The 22,491-nt window shown below is 30.7% G+C and overlaps 1 protein-coding gene across 3 annotated transcripts in view; it reads left to right on the top strand.

Annotated features, from left to right (window-relative positions):
* Nucleotides 1-22,491, top strand: part of LOC130903948 (lachesin-like) — a 343,927-nt gene that overhangs the window by 155,023 nt on the left and 166,413 nt on the right. For 2 of the 3 annotated variants that reach the window (XM_057816397.1, XM_057816415.1), the window contains exon 2: nt 11,216-11,263. In XM_057816397.1, coding sequence (XP_057672380.1) covers nt 11,216-11,263 — 48 coding nt within the window. The remainder of the gene's footprint in view (nt 1-11,215; nt 11,264-22,491) is intronic. The other variant, XM_057816407.1, reaches the window with a different exon arrangement.

Genomic DNA, 22,491 nt, shown 5'->3' with positions numbered 1-22,491 from the left:
GCCAGATTTTCTATTGAAGAAAACGGTTTAAAAAAGTTTTATAACATGAAATCTAAATTACCAAAAGAAATCTTAGATAATAGATTGAAAATTTTCTATATGGATGAAAATTTTTTATTTTTAGTCCCAAAAGGAGGAAAAATATCAATGCATTTGAATAAAAAAAGTGATATTTAGTGTGGAAGCGACGAAAGTAGAATAGATTAACAGTTTTCGGCAATGATCTTGAGAAAAAATTCGTTTATTACATAACTCTAGAGAATTTTTTTTCGACTCAAGAAATGGCAGTACAATTGTTACTAACAAAACACAAGTGCATATTTTGTTCTGTGAAAAATATGAGCTGAAAGTTGAAAAATTCAGCTCTAATCTAGCAACTAATCCACTGAATGGTTTTGACACTTCATTGAGATTACGAGCCTTCAAAAAAAATGTGAAGTAGGCGCACCAAATGCTATTTTTCAGTTTTAGGCAAACCAACATCAATCGACAATATTAGACGTCAATTAATGTTTATTGTTGTCGATTAATGTCCATTGAAGTCGATTGATTCTATATTCATATTTGAAACTGTTTTAAAATAAAATAGGGGAGGTTTAGGTCACTTTTCTCTAATTAGTACATGCAAGAATATAAGTCAATAACTGAAATATGACGTTCAATTATAGCGGTTCCATGTCATTTTCAAATTATGTAAATGTATCTTCACATGTTTTTGTTTCAACTTTCACTTTATGAAAATTATTTATTATAAATCTAAATATGAGAACTTAACCTTCTTATGAAACCAATATAGTTGCTATAAAAATATCTGTAGATTTTTAATTGTAGCTGTCGTTAAACCAAGAATCAAATTATTCGTATCTTCTAGATTTTCTAATAAGCAACCAAACGCTTGTGTTGAATTACGAGTATCTAGCGTTAAGATGTAACTAGAAATACAACCTTGTAGAAATCGTACATGCGATTCGATTTCCAATTTCGGAATTGATTATTTCACATGACATAACAAATGCATATTTCAACCTCATCATGACTCAGATGCAGCAATGAATCAAATTACCTGAATAGATTTCTCGGCTGAGAATTGGGAGTAATCTTAAGCTTGGTGTATCATTGAATTGACATGTACATAAGTAAATAGTAACGCATGCAGAATATATAACAATAAACATAGTGAAAATAGTAGCTCACGATATTAATTGGATTGAGAGCCAAGTGTGACATGATCAGAATGAAATCAAATACAAAAGTCGTCGCATTCTCGGAGCGAGAGACTATAATACATTTTTTAAATATTAACAATAATCTATAAAAGGAAATATTCATAGAAAATATGACATTTCGACTTGTTGCAGTCTTTATTTACTTGACATTGACAACTTACAAAATTATGTTCATTAATATATCATCTACAACATGAAAATCATTGATCAATTCAATTGATAGCTTTTATTAATTTTCGAGACATAAAAAATGCAAAAAATGTGGTTAAAAAAATTCTCTTTTGATATTCATGTTGTAGATCACATTTCAATGAATATAATTTTTCAAGTTGTCATTGTGAAGTTATATTTTAATAAGATCACAACAGGTCGAAACGTCAAATTTTTATCTGTATTTACAATCACATTTTGGTTAATTTAAAAAATTCCATAGTAATGCCCAAGATTTCTTTTGTTTCGGCACATATACAGCTAAGTAAATGCAAACTACATGCTTCCTGTGATAGCGCTGTTACATGCAGACGGACAGACTAATCGATAGTAATATCGCTTTTTTTCCAAAAAAATGCGCTAAAGATCGTAAAATACAGTACACTACTATAATAAGAGTAGAAGAGAAAATGGATGATTAAATTGTGAATTACGAATTCATTTAAATTAATTGTATCACGTTCCGAGTATGCCGGTTGAGAAATAGCTCATGCCCCTCATGAAAATTAACAAGTCGAAGTACATTTGAAGACAGATTGTGTATTAGACGTAATTATTAATTATAAAAAATGCAGAGGAAATTCACAATACACTGTTGTTGAGAAAAACTGACGAATACTTAGTGAAAATTATTAAACCACGCAGACTTCGATAACATGGACACATTAACAAAAGAACTGGAGAGTTAATACTGAAAAAAATAACAAGATACTTGTATTTTGTTATTTTTCACAATCTCTAATAGTAGATTTTTAATTCCATGAAACGCCTTCAGGAAAGGTTTAAATGAGGTGGTCGGCATATCCGTTTAAATGATATTGAATTCATATCTTCGAATATTCAAATATTGGATCAATTGATGTATACTGACGCTGTTAAACAACCCCACAAAAGAAATCTGGTGAAGTAATATTTGGCGATCTGAGCAGTTATTGGATAAACCCCTTTCTCTCAATTCATTGATTTGATTATATTGGAAATATTCCATTTAAATGATTACGAATGCTCACACCTTACTGAGAAAAAGCTTCCTATTGCTAGTACAATATTTTTCGTTTGCCAGATTTGGGTGATTATCATTTGGAAATAGGAGAATTAATTCTGTTATTATTTATTGCCTCAATATTTCAACAGTAAAATTCTTTTCTCGATAGACGGACAGACGTCAATATGATGGAACTAAGTACGAGCTTCCATCATCCAGTGAGAATCTGTAGGTGCCCAGTTTCGACAATATGGTCTGTTAACGGTACCATTTAAATAACATGTGGCTTCATCTAATGAGTCTGTATGTTACTTACCCTTTGAATAGTGAGTTTCATTAAATATTGGGATTAAAGTTATAATGTATTTACCCTGTTAATTCTGCAATACGTGTAAAATTATTTCTTATGTTTGGCATGAATTAGATCTGAGGAATAATAGAATTTGGATATGCAATAATTGGAGTGTCCGTCGTCCATATCTACGTAACCACAGAATTTAGGTATGTGATCTAGTAGTCTAAATAATTTATATAATGATATAATATACTAAGAATTCTATTCAAGCAATCCATCACTGTAAATTTGTATGTTTTGTTTAATACTTCCATCATATTATTGTTTCTTTTATTCTTTTAGGATAATCTATGTTTTTATACTATGTTGTCCTATATCCAGCCATTTAGATGATTCTTGGTGTATATAATCAATTTTTTTCTACTTGTTTTATCAGCATGTGAGGTTGTGAGAATCCTTCCTTGTTACTTCGTTTTTTCCACAGTTGAAAGAAATAATTTATATTAACGTTTTTCTTATGAAAATATTTAGAAAATAATATATTTCACTATATGATAAATTGTCTTTTTTCTTTTAATTGATAGTTTTTTTCCGAAAAACCGAGAAAAAGTAGTATAAAGACGATAAATCGGGTGATCTTGCTACCCATTCGCCACACTATTGTCTTGGAAAACTGCATTCATCTCGAACAGAAACACTGAACTGCATTTCTTATTGCTGGAATTACATGGTTTTCCCATAACTCGTAAATACTTTGATCCTCTCAAGTTTCCGAGTTTCCGTCCACAATGAATAGCCCTTGAACAATGGTGCCGATAATACCTGTTCAACTTTTCTCTGTTCACTTCTTTAAACGTTTCACAATTTTAGAATTTGGTTGCAAATGAGATATACATTATTTAATAACTGAGCTCTCTCATCATAAGGTCTTCCACGATTACCGATATTAGCACACAAGAAGTTTTGTAAACGCTTCTGTGACAAACACTGCGCTAGAAATGCAGTTGTGTATTGGAAATTTTCTTTTATAGGACTTTTCCTTAAACTGAAGCTTGTTAATAACCATTTAAGTATACCTCATACTTTAATCTTTTATCACCCTCTTGCAAAATGTACCTAATTATCATTTTTCCCAGAAAACATTTTACAAATCTTTTTCAAATTAACCTGTCTGGTAAAGGTATATTCTATAAAGGGTGTGAAATATTTACTTGTCAACATCATTCCTTTCCTTAAATACCCCAAAGGAATTGATAAATACACATATGTAGTTGGAAATTTGAACTTGATGCAATAAATTTCTTAGAAAATAAATGTTGGATTCATTTCCTAAGGTTTAATAAAATAAAATAATACATTGTTCTAAAATGTGACTACGGCTATGGTGGCCAGGAGAAGGATTAATTTATTACTCTACACTCTTTCGGAATGGAGTATGAATGAAGTATTTGTCACTTAATGTGCTAAATCATAGCCCCTGCTGCTACATTACTACCAATTTTCAGATCTCGAAAGATTAGATCTATCTATCTATAGAAAATTGCGTTGTTGCTGAGTTTCAACGATGAATTAACAATTTTCAAAGAAAAAGGATAGAATTTATTGCTTTATAGAGTTAATTATTTGATTATAAAATTAACTGAACAAATTCGATCCAATTTTAATTGGTTGTGCTGTGAGTCGGAGAGGTAAACAGAAATATAGTATATTTCATTGAGTTGTAGATATTTGTTCAAATATTTAAATTATGACACTATTAATTATTATTGTTATAATGGTCGTAATATAATCAAAATTATAAACTTAAGTTACGTAACGTAACTTTTACAACGGTAATTACAAAAAACATCCAAAAAAAGAATATTATTTCGATGTGAGGACTGTAGTTTACGTATTGACAGCAAATTATCAATATTTGGCTTGAGTTTAGTAAGTAATAACTGCAAATCTTCCCGTTCTATGATATTCAATCTGCTTCCTTTTTTTTCATAAGTTTGTAACAGTACTAAAACTTTTTTCGACAAGATATGATGAGGAAAACATCCACAGCCCAGTATATTTTTCGAGTATTTCTACCTGTAGTGAAAAGTTTTAATGCCCTCTTCAAATATCACTTTTGCTTCCTTATTAGTGTTAAGCTCGAGTAGCTTCTCACGTAGTAATACACTCTCCACTTTCTCTCACCGTTTTCAAAACTATATACATATAACAAATTGGCAGGTGGGTACTTACTTTTCCGACACTGGGAATCACTAAACTTGATTAACTTTGCTCTTATTTTCGAAACTCTGGAAACAAATTCTGTCACTGTCCAACAATAATATCGATTCAATTCCGAAAACAAATGAGTAACATTAATCTTTGCATTTTTATTTATATTCGTGAAGAATCAAACAAGTTCATGCCAGATTGCGAGCACATACACCACAAGTTGTATTAATTTCCTCGTCTGAATAAGCGTTACTGACGGGAACGGGCCGAGGGTGCAACGGCAAATATCGACGCATTGTACTGAATATGGAGTATGCAAGTAACAATCGCTGAGCTTCTTTAAATATTATCTTCCTATATTGATAGGAGAAATCAAGGCATCATTTTAGTTCTTCACTATCGAAACCAAATAACTTTTCATGGAATCCGGTTACGATTGTGAACCTCCATTTTTTGTCTCACCCAACGTAGATCTCTGTCGAGTATACCGTGTACCACTGATGATCCATCTGGACAACTTCGAGAATCACGGTGCTAAATAAAGCATAGCATCCATTTCAGAAGTGTAAATGTATTAATCCACTAGAAGAAATATAAAGGAGTGTCATTATTGTACACTCGTAATGTTAAAATGAAAGTCATTTCTTAAAAAGATTTCTGACCTCTAAAAATATAGAACAATACAGTTATTTCTCCTTGAATTATCTAAGTGGAGTAGTGAAGTGAGTATCAAATCGTAAATGAAGAACCAATGAAACGATACGAAAACAAACTTAACCACATTCTAATATTCTTCTTTATTCTTCGGTTATCAGTTCTCATACTTTATTTTCCAATTTTTTGGTACAATATACAACGGAGCATTTTCTGTTTCCGTCAACTCTATTTCAATAAAAAATAAAAAAACTCTATATCTATGAAGACGTCAAACTTTCAATACATATGATATAGTGAAAAATTGTATTTCAATAGATTTTCATAAAATTAGAAGTTAGTATTTCTGCTTTCCATATATGTTCTCAGCTCAGGATCTGAATTAGAATAACTGGAAAACTTAATACATGTAAGATTAATTGGTTCAGGGATATAGATATTTGTCATATATCTAATGCTGCCGTAATGTATCCTTAAGATACAATATTTTCTCATAAAACAGAAATTATTCATAAAATGAAGGATATTTGTTTAGAACGGACATAAAATACGTACGCAAACGTTACTATATTGTGGGTAACATTTTCGAGATTAAATTTCATTTACTCTTCATAAAGATTAATCAGTACTGATTTTAGCTCGTAAGTCACAAATGGTTTGTCTAACAAAGGATAACAATTGTAATAACAGTAACTGGAAATCCAATTAACTCCAAATTACTCAATATTTCTTTGCCTGAAACGTTCCTCTGATAGAGACGTGCATGATAATTGATCATTTATTGTTTACACGGCGTTTTCCAGATGCGTAAGATTGAGTAGAAATGATTATGTCGTTCGTGCAGATTGTTTCATAGGAAGTAAAGCAAAAAGATCAGATTATTTAAAGATTGCACTGAATAATAAATACCAAAAAAAATTGTCAATTTATCTGGATGAGCTCACGTATTATTTATGAGGTACGGATCAACTAAAGCATTAAAAGCTGGGAAATACACTAAAAAAGATATAAATTAAAATATAGTGAAATATTGACTCTTCCGTTTCGAAAACAACATTTTAAACCAATGTTGTGAAAGTGACGATATTCATAGTAATACTAGCATGTTATAGATGGCAATCATGAAAGTATTATAATCGTAAAATCTTCAAATATTCAATTAAATAAATTAAATAGATTATAATAATAATTTTGAATTAATGGGAATAGACCACCTGTTTTATATTCACCGTTCAATAGAAATTTCAACAATATTTTTTTTATTTCTTTTTAATGTGCATGGCTACTATCGCCATTTATACAGGTGTGATTACAATATGTTAGTATATACGTTAACACATTATCAATATACTATTGTTCTATAGTTTATAGTAAAGTTTCACATCCATAAGGGATTTAAATACGAAGAAAATTTGCTCCCAGTAATTTATGATGTCTATGAAATTAAATCATAGTTGCAACTAATTACTTCTTTGGCGGCATTTTCAATTGCTTGTTTGGGTTTTGAGTGTTTTTCGTATATCCTGAGAGATGTGTCGAATTCAGGAAATTCAATAGAACAGAGCTTGTCAGGTCTATGCCGTCGAGAAGTTGTGATAAAATAATGGGATTGGTTTTATTAGTGGGATGGTTGATAGATGGTATAAGTTTTTGGTAGTAGTTATAAATAGAGGCTAAATAGGGCTGAGGAACTAGAGGTACAAAGGCAGCTTAAGAAAGAAGAACTTGTTGTCGTCTGATTCATTAGCTCCACAGTAAAGGCTTTCTCTAAGGCTAGACCGAAAAGCACCTAGACACAGATATAGGGCGTATAAAGAATATTATGCGCTGAGTTTAAAAGATCGAGGTCGGATTTGTAAGCGTTTGATTTCTAAGATTTCTTGTTTCTCAGTCGGGTCGGGAGTAGAATTTTAGACTAAAAATGTTACAGTGATCCACTGATATAGGGGGTTCAAGAACGACTAGATTGTCTTAAGATGATCTAGCTCGTCGAAATCCGTGTTCTTTTGAGATAACATTATATTATTCTAGAAACCAGAGGACACGTTCATTTACCATTTTCCCACTATTTTCTACATTGTACAAGTGAGTGATATAGAGTGGAAAGAGTTTCGAGAAGTAGCAACTAGGTTGAGCTTTTTAATAAGAATTATCATAGTTGTCAGCTGTAATCAGGGAATTGGTAGGTAGACTATATTAAATTGTAACATTCTAGAAACTTGTGAGCCACCAATGAAATTTTTTTTAAGAAATATATACGGGATATCATCAGGTCCGGGTGTAGTATTTTTGGAGATATATAGAGCTCAGGATAACTCTAAATAGGAGAAGCAGTTAAGAGATTTAATATCTTGCAATGGACGTTCTGCTGTGATTATTTGCTGGATTCTTTCCAAACGAGGAAATATCTATCACAATTCCATTGAATAATTTTAAATGTAGACTTAAGGATTTAGTTAATGATGGGATTGTGGAGGGGAAAATTGAGTTCATCGCTGCTATGATTGTCAAAAGAAACGTTTTTGTTATCGGTTTTCAGGATTGTTCTTTTGGTTCGGAGTAAAGAAGAGATACACTAAATTTTGTTTTTCGTTACGTTTCTACCTCCGGTTCTTCATGTGGAACTATTCGAGACAATATCGCATGTCCAATCTGTTCAACTACTCCAAATGATCCCTCAAGTCGTGGAGCCATTTTAATGCTAATTATAGATTTCAAATAGAAAATTCTATGACTCTTCTTATTCTTTCTTGTCTTCTTATGCAATTTCTCTGTTTATTATGATTTATTTTTTAGGACTAGATATTACAGCATTCTCTTATGCCATAATAATTCTATATTAATCACGCTTATCAATATACTTCTCTTGATGACCTCCAATTTACGTCGTTAAATATTTTCCTTGTATGCATTGTTAAGTTCAATTTTACTAAGATACGACATTTATGAGCACGTGTTCATTCTGAATAGAGCTCTTCTATGTAGCCGTTTGATTTTTGACATGATTTCTGAAATATTATAAGAAGAAACAGATAATGGGATGTCAGGATCACTTGTTGTGTGAAGTTGCTCGTTACATTCGACCCACATCAACCTTGTGAATAATTTTTTTTCGCTTAAAAAAGGGTTCTGTCATGTTCCGTCAAAGCAAAAAGCTTAAGGGTCGGACAATATTTGTAATCATAGTCGACAACAAGTGTTTGTTACTATTGAAATGTAGTAGCTAAACGCGGTTATACTTCAAATTAGATTTTTTGTAGAATTGAAGCAAAAAGTAAAAAAAAACGCACACATTATACATCTATTGTATGTTTGATGTCTTTTTTCACTCATAGAATTGCTAAGGTCAACTTCTTCCATTCGCGAAAAAAAGTGTTTAAATTATATTCTTCCTTTTATTTGAGACTATACAAGCTGATATTTGCATTATTACATTTCTTATAGCGGGGAGCATTTTATTTCCAATTACTTTGGTGCGTTCAAATTGTTTTCTACAAAAAATGGTACCAAAACAGTGGGATCGATAATACCTGCCGTAATATTAACTTGTGTGTGTTATGTGTTCTATACATCTAGGATTGGTATCGTTCCAATATCTACAATTATGGCGATTAATTGTACCATTTAACATAATTGTGACTTCATCGTAACAACTAAATTACTTGTAAAATGAGGATGTGCATTTATCTTTTATAATATGTTCTCACAAATTTTCATTTTGTGGTAATGATAATTTTCAGATAACTCTTGGGCATCCTTGAAGAATTATGATATAACCGTTTGTCTTTCCTGCTTCACATAGTGGAAGCTTGAAAGTAACTTATTACTATAATATGAAGAGCTGAAAATACATAAAAGGTGTACTGGTAAAAAAATCGACTTATGGAAATGAAATAAATCATATCAGACATCGACAATAAACAATTTACTTTACTTATTCAACATACTAAATATAAAAATAGTGACCTCAAAATCGAGCGGCAAACTGTTGCTTTATCGCAAGACGTATTAGCATAAATTCTAGTCATTCTTTTATTTTCTTGTTTATTAAAGAAACAATAGATATTTAGGTTTCACTTCGGCTTCTGAATATTTCCTCATTGTCTCTATTTTTTCTGGAAGACATTAAGGAAACTTGATTTTTTTGCGTTATCCAAATGAGCCAACCCGTATGCATAATAGTAAAAAGTAGATGGTAAAAAACATCATTTTTAACAGAAGCTCCATTTTGCAAGATTGAATTCAATCAATTCACTTCGAGCACGTCTGAATTGTTTCAACATGACTCGTAATTTTAGAGCCCATATAAAAATAAAGCAAGAGTTTCTAATGAAAATGTTGTTCCTTCATTAATCCGTACCTAGAAGCAGGACCGTCAGGAAATACTTTTCGATAATGTTTTAAACTGTAATCATCCGTTTTAATACCAAGCCCTCCATTTTCTTCTGCTTTATCAAACTATATAGAGGTAAAGAAGGCTTACGTAAAAATGGTAGCCATTACTTGTAATGAGTTAAAACTTTGTCAAACAGTATTTTAAACAGAAAAATTCAAATTGAAGTTGCAGTGCTGTTTGTCACAAGTAAAATTTCAAAAGATATGAGGAAGTTAGTTAATTTTTGTGTATAGTCATAACGTTTATGCTTAAAAATCACTGAAAATTATATAGGAATTATAATTGGAATTATAAGTATTATTTTTGTGATAGAAACCAATCAATACTCATAAAATTTGAGAGTAGATTATAGAATCTTATGATATAATATAAGTATTGAATTCATTTGTCAATAAGCTGATAATTTATTTATTTTTAAGCATGTACATTAGACACATCATGCTTATATATTACAAATTATAAGATTGGGATGTATTGAAAATATACATTCACTTTACTACTTTAGAAAGCACCCCACAAGTATGCAAATGTGTAGAAAAAGATATATTGTATCACCAATATTACTTTGAGGTAAAAGTAGTATATGAGATAATAACTAGGCTTTCTCAAAGGCATAATTTGACTGAAATTCAGTGTCTGATTTGTCAGGTGAGTTCATATTCATACAATAGTATTGTAAATAAAATTTTCTGTTGAATTTTTATCACCAGGTACTGTAAAAGGGAGAATGGAACTGGAATTTGATCTTGAAAATATATCGTATCAATTATTTGAACAAATGAGAATCGCAGAACACCAGAAAATATGAAGACATTGTTTGGCCGGAACGCTCAAAATTGTTTCCAAAAACATGCTGGAAATGTTTATATTATGTACAACAATTGGGAATTGGATTTGAGTACAGAAAGGATGAAGATGCACGGTAAACCTAGAGTTTAAAAATTAGCATAATTTGGATAAACGGCTTTTTAGAAATAATCACTCATCGGGAACATTCTTTATAGAGAGATTATACTTGAAACATACTTCAAATGGACTTGATTAAATGGTAGATGAATTCAAACTGTGCGTAAGTATAGAGAATTGTTTTGCCAATAAAATTTTGAAGCAAAATGTTGACATTATTTTTTCCTATATTCCACATTTCTTCACTTTTTTATCTGATTGGTAGTTGTACTTTTATTGAAATTTATTGAGATTTATTTATCGTAGTAATCCAGTATTTTTCTTTTTTTCAGCTAATAATGGAGATAGAAATGAAAGAGGAGATACTGCAGGTAAAACTGGTAAGAACTTTTTAGCTTTCTATTGAGTTGAGTTTTACGTAAATGACAATGGGCTCTTTTATTTTAGTGTTACCTAAAACAACAGGACAAAATTGTTATTTATTGTCCAATGATAGTTTGTTGCTATAGTATTTACAGGTAACGAGATGTGACGGTCGAAGTTACCACGTACGCCCATCAGTATGAAAAGTTTAGACAATGATTATTTTCATTCTAGAAGTATAGATTTTTTTTTCTAACTGCTCAATTTATTTTTAAGTTCAACAACACTACGGGAGATTACCATAATGAGATGATTTTAAAACTTCACAATAAATTCTTGATAAATTAGTTTTCAACTTACCTCTTATATTTATGCCAGTCATTTACCATGCTGGTTATCATTATCATGTTGAAAGAATGAGGTATCGAATTAGAAGGGCTGAAAACAAGTTATGATTGACTAGTTGTAGTTGACATCTTAAAATATTTACCTCTACGTAACATGATAAATTTGGACTTATATAAATTACTACTACATAAAAAACATTCAAGATAATTGCAATAAAAGAGCTCAAGTTTACACTAATGAAATTACACACCAAGTGCAGAGTGCTTATAATAATTATATCCATAATTCGAAGAAAAAAGAAGAGTACTGTAGAACGAATAAATGTTTTATATACTCTAACATTTGTTGATCTTAATAATATTTTGAAATTTAAGTCTGCTTTTATGGTTCCTTGCCTCCCTTTCCAATTCTTCTTTCCACCTCTCGAATTTCTGTATTTTGTTTCTAGTTGTTACCCCCAGGCATCCAAATTAAGTTACCTCTTCAAAACAATATTTGGGAGTTCCTTTCTATAACCATATATTTCGTTTTTTGTTCAGTTATATACAGTTGTTCTCTTGCTCTTATTTTTGAACTAGCTAGAACATCTATACTTCTCCGTTCTTAGTATTTAACATTGAAATAGTATGCCTATATTTTTATCCTTATATCTGCAACCACCACTAGTTCTCCTCTTCCGTTTCTGCGATGCCCTGTTATTTCGGTTTTCTTCTTCTCACTTTTTCCAATTTTCTGGTAATTTCTAGTTTCCCCTTTATCTTAATTGCTTTCATCCAGCTTGATTTTTTATCCAGTTTGTTCCTTTCCGCAATTCTGTTTCTTATTTTATTTTATTTTTCTTGACAGCTTTGGGGCAGTATTTGACATAGCTTCGTCAGTTTTTTCAATCACTCTTTCATTCTTCGGACATCCTGACATTGCCTGAGTTTTTTGTGGATTCCTCTTCATAAGTTATTGTACGTGATCAATCTGGTTCTTCCATCAGAAGATCAACCAAGAACCATATCTCAGGAACAGATTCCATGTATAGAAAATGATGGACGCCATATTGTACATCTAAGGCGCCAATAACTATGTAGTGAGTAATCTAAGTTGTTAATTGCTAGATTTGTTACATGGTTTGTTTGATAAATTTTTCTCATTGTTAATAAAATCAACTTTATTTTTAGATAACGCCATCTATCGACAATAATTATATTATTATGAGAACAGTTTGAATTACTGCAAATAGGCTCATGTAAAAACTTTCCATTCAAAATAAATTTTCAATTTTTGTTTGGGTGAACGAAACTATGATGTTTGAAGATATCTTGGGATAGAAAAAAGATATCGACATGCGGTTTCCGTTATTTTAATGTTGATTTAGTTCAATTTCAAAATACCTACTTAAGCTTATATTTTTATTTAAATTTGTCAAGAGAAATCACAATATCTAAAATATATCAAACAACGCATTCACCTAGCGACTTAAAATACTTAGAATTTATATATTTTCCATCACTGTACAAAAGCTTTTTCAAAAAATATCAAGTTAATAAAACTCAGTGAAGCAAAATTTCATAACATAGTTCCCACTCTGCCCCATCTCTTATTTGAAGAGATAGACTAGGTCTTGTGGAATCAAAAATTCGCAGAATTTATTGAAGCATTCGATTATCGTACATAAAGTGCCAATTAATTGTGTCACTTTTGAAAATTTTCCTTTTTTAATTTTATATTTTCAAATACTCGCACTAATGGTTGACCTAAAATTCTGAGAATAACTCTCACGTGTTTCTTGGGTCCACTTTTGTTATATTTTTTTTCCTGAAGCTGTTATATAGTCACTTCCTGTGCTATGTCCTACGGCCGCTCTTGTATACTTTCCTCATGTGTTTGTTCCATTGTTAATTCAACTAGCAGTTTTCCATTTCCATTGCAGTCTTTTATTTTCATTGCATTTTTCATGTAAGCTTCGACCTTCTCTGCTAAACATTTTAATAATCTCTCAATCCAGTTAGTCCTTGTTTTTGTCTTCAGTTTCTGGCAAAGCTACAATTTGTGAGCCCTATATTTCTCTTGTTTCTATCAGTGTCCAAATCGCTCCTTCGTTAAGCTTCATTTCTCCTTTTACCTTTGCCTCATCTGACTCATTATCACTTTTTACATTATTTATTTTTTTGTCGTGAATTAATTCCTTCTCCTTTACAGAGCCTTCATTAGTTTTTTCAATCACTTCTTTGACACCTAGTTTTTAATTTTTTGTTGCTATCGAAGTATGCTGCTGTTGATCTCACTTCCATAGTTTTCCATTTAATAGCAGCTTCTTATAACCTACTCTTGTTTGTTTTCCTTTCTTTCTTTACCCACTTAGATTACCAAAATTATAATTTTTTCAATTGATATCACTTTTTGTATGGATTATTGACTAAATATTCCATTTTGGATTTTTACATTACATTTATTGTAACTGAAATCCGAGATTTTCATATTTTTACCAATCTGGTGCTCAAATAATCAATTTAAATATCCCTTGCATTCAATGAATACATTGAAAACAATAGCCAAGAGAGATTACACATATGAATAATAAAAATTCAGGACGTGTTTATGGAAAGTCCAAGAATAGTTCATACAAATCCGTACGTTATACTGAATTCACCTACATATGTTTTAACTACGTAACAAATGTAGTTCACTAAAACTAACGTATTTTCCGACAGTACTCCAAATGAATAATGAAAAATTGTAATCTCTGAAAACTTCACAATTCAACTGTATAAAACTATTCATGAACTCGTAGTAAGCAAGTGCGAAAATATTTGCAATTCCCAAAGGACTATTCCTTTGAGGGAATCTGAGGGCTGATGTTAAAGCATCAAAAGTCATCTAAAGAGCACTAGGAAATCATAAACTAGTGTATGCAGAATTAAGCTCTTGTCAATTTGCTCCCTTACTTTTGCCTACTCTGTTCGTTAAAATATAAATTGTGTAAACGAAAAGAGTAAAACTAGTCCTAAAATAAGTTTATTTATCGCCTTACTGCGAAAACGATATTAAAATATTTATTTCCTATAAAATTTTATATCGAGTGGACAAACGATAGTATTCGATCGGTTTTGTTATATCTCAATAATGCTTTTTTACACACGTGTTCCGAAAATGTATACATGGTGGTGAGAAGATAAGGACAGGAAAATACGTTTCATAGCAAATTCTTTCACTTTCAGTTTAATGATTGTATTATTGACAGATGGTTTACAAATCTGAAATCTCCTTCTGAAAATATAGTATTTTTGGGATTAATTTAGACGTACAAGGAATATTGTGATGTTAATGTTGTTGGAAAAACCCCTTAGTCTAGGCGGCGGAAACAATGAAGGGTTGCAATAGTCCAGCTCTTACTAACACACAGTGGAAAATCTTTCGGTTTGCCGTCGTTTTTTTTATTTATAAGATTAAAGCCTGATATGGAACCTTCATTCCATATTAGAATCTAAAATCAGCATTTTCTAGAAATGTATGCCAATTATACTTCTTATAGGATTGTAGATATTGAGTCAAGTTACTTAACTGATTATTAGAATGTTGATAATATGTATTCGCTACAAACTCCATCGTGTGCTGGTAATATAACGTTGATTATCAGAACGTGTAGAGCTATCAAAAATTCATTTGGTTTTTTAAATAATTTTCTGTCTAAATCCATATACGAGTACCTTCTTGATACCTTTAAGTATCAAGCATATGTATAGTTTTATGTTACAGTTACAGAATATCATACTGCCACTTTTCAAAGTATGAACTATAGATGTATTATGTCATTTTTGGAATCCTCAAGAAATATTTTTAAGTCAAGCTCCCCTGTAGCAACAACAACTTGGATAATTCAATACACTATTAATATTGTGTTCATATTGAAAGTTTCATTGAATCGTTTATCTAAGAAGATTGAAATTGAGATTTGTGAAAATTTACGTATAAGTCAACCAGAAAGGAAGTGTAATATTTCTTATTATTAAATCCTAACCGAAATCACATAATAAGAACCTGTGTAAGTTGGTGAAAATGTTGGAGGAAACATGTTGCTGCAAAAGTTTTATACTGCTATACTATACTATACTATAAAAATAAATATATGTATTTGTGTCATATAAAAAGGCAATCCGTATTTGAGAGCTAGTCAAATATACAGGAAACTAGATATTTCGAAATTATCTGTAATCATAATTTCAAGTTATGCTAAATACATATATACAACATAATATTGGCGGAGCTTAAATAAAATTTTAGTGTTAACTGAGGATTTTTTATAGCACTGGATATTAGAAAAGAGAAAGTCAAATACGAAATGAAACAATATGTCTTTTAGTATAGTTTTGAAATTGGTGACAATTCAGATTTTATTCTTGGAAAATAATTTACCCTATGATTGTTTTCTGGCGTCACGCTTTAAATCCATTCAGCATTATATTGTAATGTATGTATTGATTTGGTGTAGTACATGATGATAGATAGCTATTTAACACTTTTCGGTATCTAATGAGTGGTAGGGTAACTAATCGTGCAAGAAATATAATTTCGCTCGTATATGACTTTCAGTTTAATGGCACTTATGGCCACAATGAACTTGGGCACATTTATAAAGTAGAGTGAGTAATGAGAGGGAAATAACGGAATAATTTTAATGTTATTGAACACGCTTTTTAATGTTCCGTTGAGCGTATGTCGCCAGTATTGCAATTTGTGGCTTTACCTGGGAATAGAGAATTATTGTCATCTGCGATGCATTTTCACTGGGCTGGAATAATGCAAATTGTTCACAGAAAAGTTTTAAACTCTATAGGCATATGCAAATGATGAAGTGAAAGTAACCAATAAAGAAAAGTATTCAAAAATAAATGCCACATTGTATTAACAATATAAGATTAAATTGTAATGAATAGCATAAAAATTATGAGAATCACACCGTACGAATATAGATTTATAAAAAAAGAGATTCGATGTGTAAAACATTGAAGCTTTTCTTATGTCAGTATAAATATCTAGTTATCAAAATATTCAATAATAGTGGGAAATTGCTTTTCCAAAGTCTACGAATGTCTAGTTTTCAAATTATCGAATAGACTTTTTCTTCAATTATCATCCAAGCTATTTGTTTACTGAATTTCAAATTCATCTCACGCTTAAACAAAAGTTACTTGAAATCTTATACTATTTTTTTTCATCTTTGTCAGTTATAAAATATATAAATATATACATTTCTTCGATAGAAATTTCGCCTTTCTATTAAGGAAATTAGCAATTTAACAAATGACAAAAAAAAACGAACAAAGAAACAAAAGAAAGCAAAGCTTTAAACGGGTGGAATAGATAATTTTAAAAAGTAATCTTAAAGTAATTTTCAATGAATTCAGAAATCATAAACAGTAACTAAGCGAATAGAGTTGAAAAAATATAACTATGTTTCGAAATAAGAAATGAACGGCTTAACTTTGAATAATTTAATATAGATATGGACACGACTTCCTTAATCCACATGCAAAAATGAAGGAGGTATATAAGAATCTTAAGATCAAATATTTACCCCAATTGATTCATTTTTTTCTTCTTCAATATGGGCTGCAGTATTCTCAATTCGTCTAATTAGTGCATCCCGTGTGTCCACTTTTATTTTGTAGACTTCATTTCTCATCAAGCCCCATAAACAAAAATCTAGTGGTGTGAGGTCTGGAGATCTTGCAGGCCAATTAATGAGACCTCCACGACCAATCCAACGACCTGGAAAACGTTCATCCAAATGTTGCCTGACCTGACGAGCGACATGTGCAGGAGTTCCATCGTGCTGATAGTATATCTGCATTATAATATTTACAGGAGCATCCTCTAGTAGGCCTTGTAATTCATTTTTTAAAAAATTTAGGTAGTTGTCTCCTGTGAGAAGATTCTCCAAAATGAAAGGGCCAATTAAATAACTGTCAACTATACCACACCACACGTTTACAGAAAACCGATGTTGAAAAATGCTTTCGACTGTTGCGTGGGGATTTTCGTCCGACCATACATGGCAGTTACGAGTATTATTAAAACCATCACGGGTAAATGTAGCTTCGTCCGTAAAGAGTATACTCGATACAACACGATGATTATTATTTATGCACAAAACTCCATAAGGTTAGCGTAATCCTCTGGTTGTAGGTGCTGAAGGATATAAGCCTTGTTCGTGGAGTGTGTTTATCACCCTTTTTTGTGGAATTCTCAATTGAGTGGCAATTCTTCGAGAGCTAGTAGTTGCATCTTCTTCTACTAGATGCAAAATATTTTTTGCTTCTACCAAACCTTGTCGAGTAGCGCGTTCAGATGATATGTTAGCACTGGGAAGCTTATCACCCTCGCACAATTTGTTAAAAACGTTAAAATACGTTTTTATCAGGATATTATTGGTGTGGAAAATGTTGACGATATTCTTCAGCAGCAGCTGTAGCATTTTCATTACAGAAACCATAAACAAATAACATATTTGCATATTCTAAATTGGAATAAGTATCTGGCATTTTGCAACACTAACAATCACATAAATTCGAAATTAAATGTTCAATTACTGTTCACTGTACCTGACAATCAAATAACATGAAGAAACTCTCTCTAGGTTTCATAATGATGTGTAAAAGTTTATAATAAAATTTGGAATAATTATTATTATAATAATTATCCCAAACAGTTGTGTTGATTCAAAGATAATGATCTAGATCAAATATGCATTGATGACAAATGCTGAAAAATAGAATTAAATTTTGACAAATATACAGTAAATAATGACAATTCGTAAAGTTATATATTAAAAATTTATAACCTATCTATGTCTTATTACACTAATCCAATTATCATGACGGTCCAAAATAAAGAAAGTTCATATTTACGATGATAACTTTTATTCATTTAACCGTTTGGAATCTCTTATAAGCAGTATGTACATTTTCGGATTTCCTTTATTCACGTTTTTATTTAATTTTAGTAGCTCACTATAACCTTGTTTTTCTTATTTTTTATATTCCTTTCCAACGATTGTCACTTTTTCTAATTATAAACTTTCACCATGTCGGTTTTTTCACATACACTTATAAGGTTATAAAATTGACATAGTGATAATCAACATTAATTTATGGGTTATATATGATTATGTTATTTTAAAAGTTTTAAAAATGTTGATACCTTCATCATCAAATTTCTGAAATTTCTAAAGAATTCTTCTGTTTTTAGTATGCTATCGTTATATTTCACTATAACATTTCCTAAATGTGTGCAAAAATTACGAAAAATTCCCCTATCACTAAATTAAACAATTGATGAAATAAAACTTATTAAGCAAAATTCAGTAAAATTGAATTAATTAAAAAATTGAGCTACGAGGAATTATTGAAAAATTCTCAACCTACTATAGAACCAAACAAAATTTGAATGTCAAAATATTTTATTACTCAACATATTCTCCTCTTAATTGGATACATTTATTACAGTGAACCTGCAACATCTCTAGACCTTTCAAAAAAATGTTTCTTCTTGCTCTGCAAATTAGACCTCCACAGCTCTTATTACCTACTCGTTGGAAGAAAAGTTACGACCTTTTAAACTTTTTTTCAGTTGAAGAAAAAGATGATAGTCGGACGGAGGCAAATCTGAATAAGGGGGGTGTTCTAGTTATTCATGGTAACGCAATATTTTTTTATGCATGGAACTGGTCCAATCTAACTAGATATCAATACATCCTCGTGAATAGAAATTCTAGGAGTCCGTATAACTGCGAAACGTGAAATATTTCTCTCACTTTCTCATTTATTGGGTGTATCAATTAATAGCATTCTCTGTATCAATCAAATATAGACCTTCATATAATAATTGTAGCTTTGAACATTTTTGTTCATTTCTATGTACTTGTAATGCCCTTAGTATGACCAAGTCACCTTTGTTGAATACTATCCTGTTTTTTACTTTCTCTAATCCCTCTTTTTAATACGTATCAGCGTTTCTCAAATTTTTTTATTTACTCTTCTCACTATTGCGCTATAGTTTTGTTTTTTCAATATCCATGATCGTTCCAGATATTCATTTTACAATAAAAATGTGATAGTGGTAGCGTCGTCGTGTTCAGAGTATTGTTCATAAAATAAAGAATCCTTTCTAAATTCTCTTTTCATCTATAGTGCTCATGATGTACCAGAAGTTTAAGATATTCAATAATTTCCTTGATTACTCTTTGTGCAATGTTTGAGCATGGATGTCTCCCGCTAGTGTATATCGCAATTATAATCGACTTTTTATCCACTTCTTCAATTTTTCATTTCTAAAATATGTGGCACTATATATATCTTGGTATTCCTATGTCCAAAAAAAATATCAATAATTTTTAAATTGTTTTCAAATTGGTTCTTTCACGAGATTATGAAGCAGAATATTCCGAAAAAACACCGGTTATTACTAAGATATGCCGATTTCCTGTTATACTAAATCTGACACGAAAGCGATGGCTACTGTTGCTGGTGGTGTTTTTGCTATCAAATATTTTGGTAGGTTTATGTCTAATTTTCTCTTCTCCCAATTTACATAATTTGTAGGCTTTTATCGTATTTTTCAAGATTATCAAGTCCTTCTTGCTGATGTAGTTTTGCCTAAGCATTATGTGTAATTTTATTGTGCCTAGATGGTTGTTATTTATGTATAAATCTTCTGCTAGTCTTTTTGTTCAATTTTTGAATATTACATACAATTCTCTCTCATTAATTATTTCGTGAACCATTCCATTTTTTCTAGTGATTTTCATTTTTGGCCTCTAAAAATTTCTTTCATTATTTTTTATTGTTGTTGTAGTGAGATGATTCCTTTTTCATTTAATTTAGATCTACTTCATAGAATTTCATATCTTTGATTTTGTTAACATCCATTCTTGTTATTGCATCTTGTACTATATTCATTACTCCTGGTAATTCAATTTCAAATGAATACTTTGATAAAAGTTATGTATTCTATGTATTCTTGTATTCTTGTACTTGTTTTTTAGTATTATCGTTAATACTTGGTTATCTATATGTATAATAAATTTATTGCCAAATAGGATATATCCTAATTTTTTCACGTAGAGGATTATATTTCCCAATTCAAGTTCATTAACATTCTAGTTCTTTTCAAACCAACAAAAAGTTAGTCGTCAAACAAATGACAATGGAAATTCTACCCATTTCTGTTCTTGTGATAAAACACCTGGGAATCTTTGTCTTGATTTATCCACCCGAATTACAAATTTTTGAGAAATCTGGATGATCATCCTCGCATTCTTTGTGAATTCTTCTTTAATCATCATAAGGGCTTTCTCTTATATCTCTTCTCATTTACATTTCACATTTTTTTTCCAAAAGTTCCACAAGAGGAATGTCTTTCTCAGTTTAATTTGATATGAATCTTTAAAAATAATTCAACATACCCAGAAATCCTCTTACGGTGTTTGAATTGGTAGTCGTTTATTCTCCTATGATTTTGTACTGTCCGGATCTATACTAATACCACTTTGGTCCAATTTATAGCCAAGATAGGTTACTTCTAACTGACACTTCTTTTATGTTTAATTTTAATCCTTCCCTGAATAATGCATCTAATACGCGTTTGATATGGTTTGCGAGTATTTCGTCAACCTCTGAGTATATCAAAATATCTTCTACGTAGTGTAAAACAAAATGTTCATATTCTCTTAATATTTTATTGTAAGCTTTCACTAATGCTAAAGTGACTGATTGTATTCCAAAAGTTGTAACTCTAAATTTATTATCTCCCCATATACATGGAAACCACAATATTATCTCCTCTCTTCATGTAATGGAATTAACCAAAAACTATGTATAAGGTCTAATTTAGAATAGACTGATGGCTTTCTTCCTAATAAATTTTTTACTGATATGATGCTTGGTTATTCTTGGCTCATCAATAATTAATTCATAATAATGTTTAAATAAATTTCAAACAACATCTCTTTCACTCTTCTCACAGACCGCAATTACGTTTTCGATCTCATCATTTTTTCGTCGTTACTGTCGCTTGTTTCTTCCAATATCTTCATTTATTCATTACTAATACTTTTTTATGTATATACATTATTCATATATTATATACTCACATAGTTTTTTGTTGTTGATGCCTATCAAATTTATTCTTTCAACTTTGTTGATATTTTCTTCCAGATTTTTTTTTCTTGATTAATGAGTGTTTGATTAATGATGTTTCTGTATCACTATCCAACAAAAACCTAAAAGCTACACCTTCAAAATTATTTAATTCGCGTTGTATTGGTCCAAGTCTTCTACTTCAAGAAATTCATGAGAATGGACGTAGCTACACAGATTCCGTCAAACATCATAATTTAATGAAAATCCACTTGAGTTGCTTTCGGTGGGGCTTCATTTTGTTATGCGGATTCAACTTCTCCTTGATTTTCTGTTGTCTTTTTTTGACTAGCAGTGCGCTTATAATAAATTCTTCTATTATGATTAATTTCTTTGTTAATATCGTCATCAGCATTTCTTTGGTACTGAATATTTCATTTTCTCTATTTTTTCCACTATTATTGTTAAAATTTCTATCATTATTGTTAAAATAAATAGACTGATGGCCTTATATCTGTTGTCAAAATTATTGTTACTACAACCGCCCGAAACAATATATTGTGTTCATTTTTCTGTTTCTCGTTTCTTCGAGCAGTTTTATTTTAGTTTTGAGTACTACACCTCATTGTTGATTTCTTTTTCTATTCCTCTTCCCATTTTAATATGTTCTTCTTAAACCATTCCTGTCAGTGCTCTCATTTCAATATCAATGTTCTTTTTCAGCTCTTCTATATCCTGTTTTTGACTCGCTATCCTCCTAATCAATTCTA

This window comes from Diorhabda carinulata, chromosome 1 (genome assembly GCF_026250575.1).
Source record: "Diorhabda carinulata isolate Delta chromosome 1, icDioCari1.1, whole genome shotgun sequence".
Taxonomy (NCBI): Eukaryota; Metazoa; Arthropoda; class Insecta; order Coleoptera; family Chrysomelidae; genus Diorhabda; species Diorhabda carinulata.
Note: the sequence above shows the minus strand (reverse complement) of the source record. Positions and strands in the feature narration are given on the sequence as shown.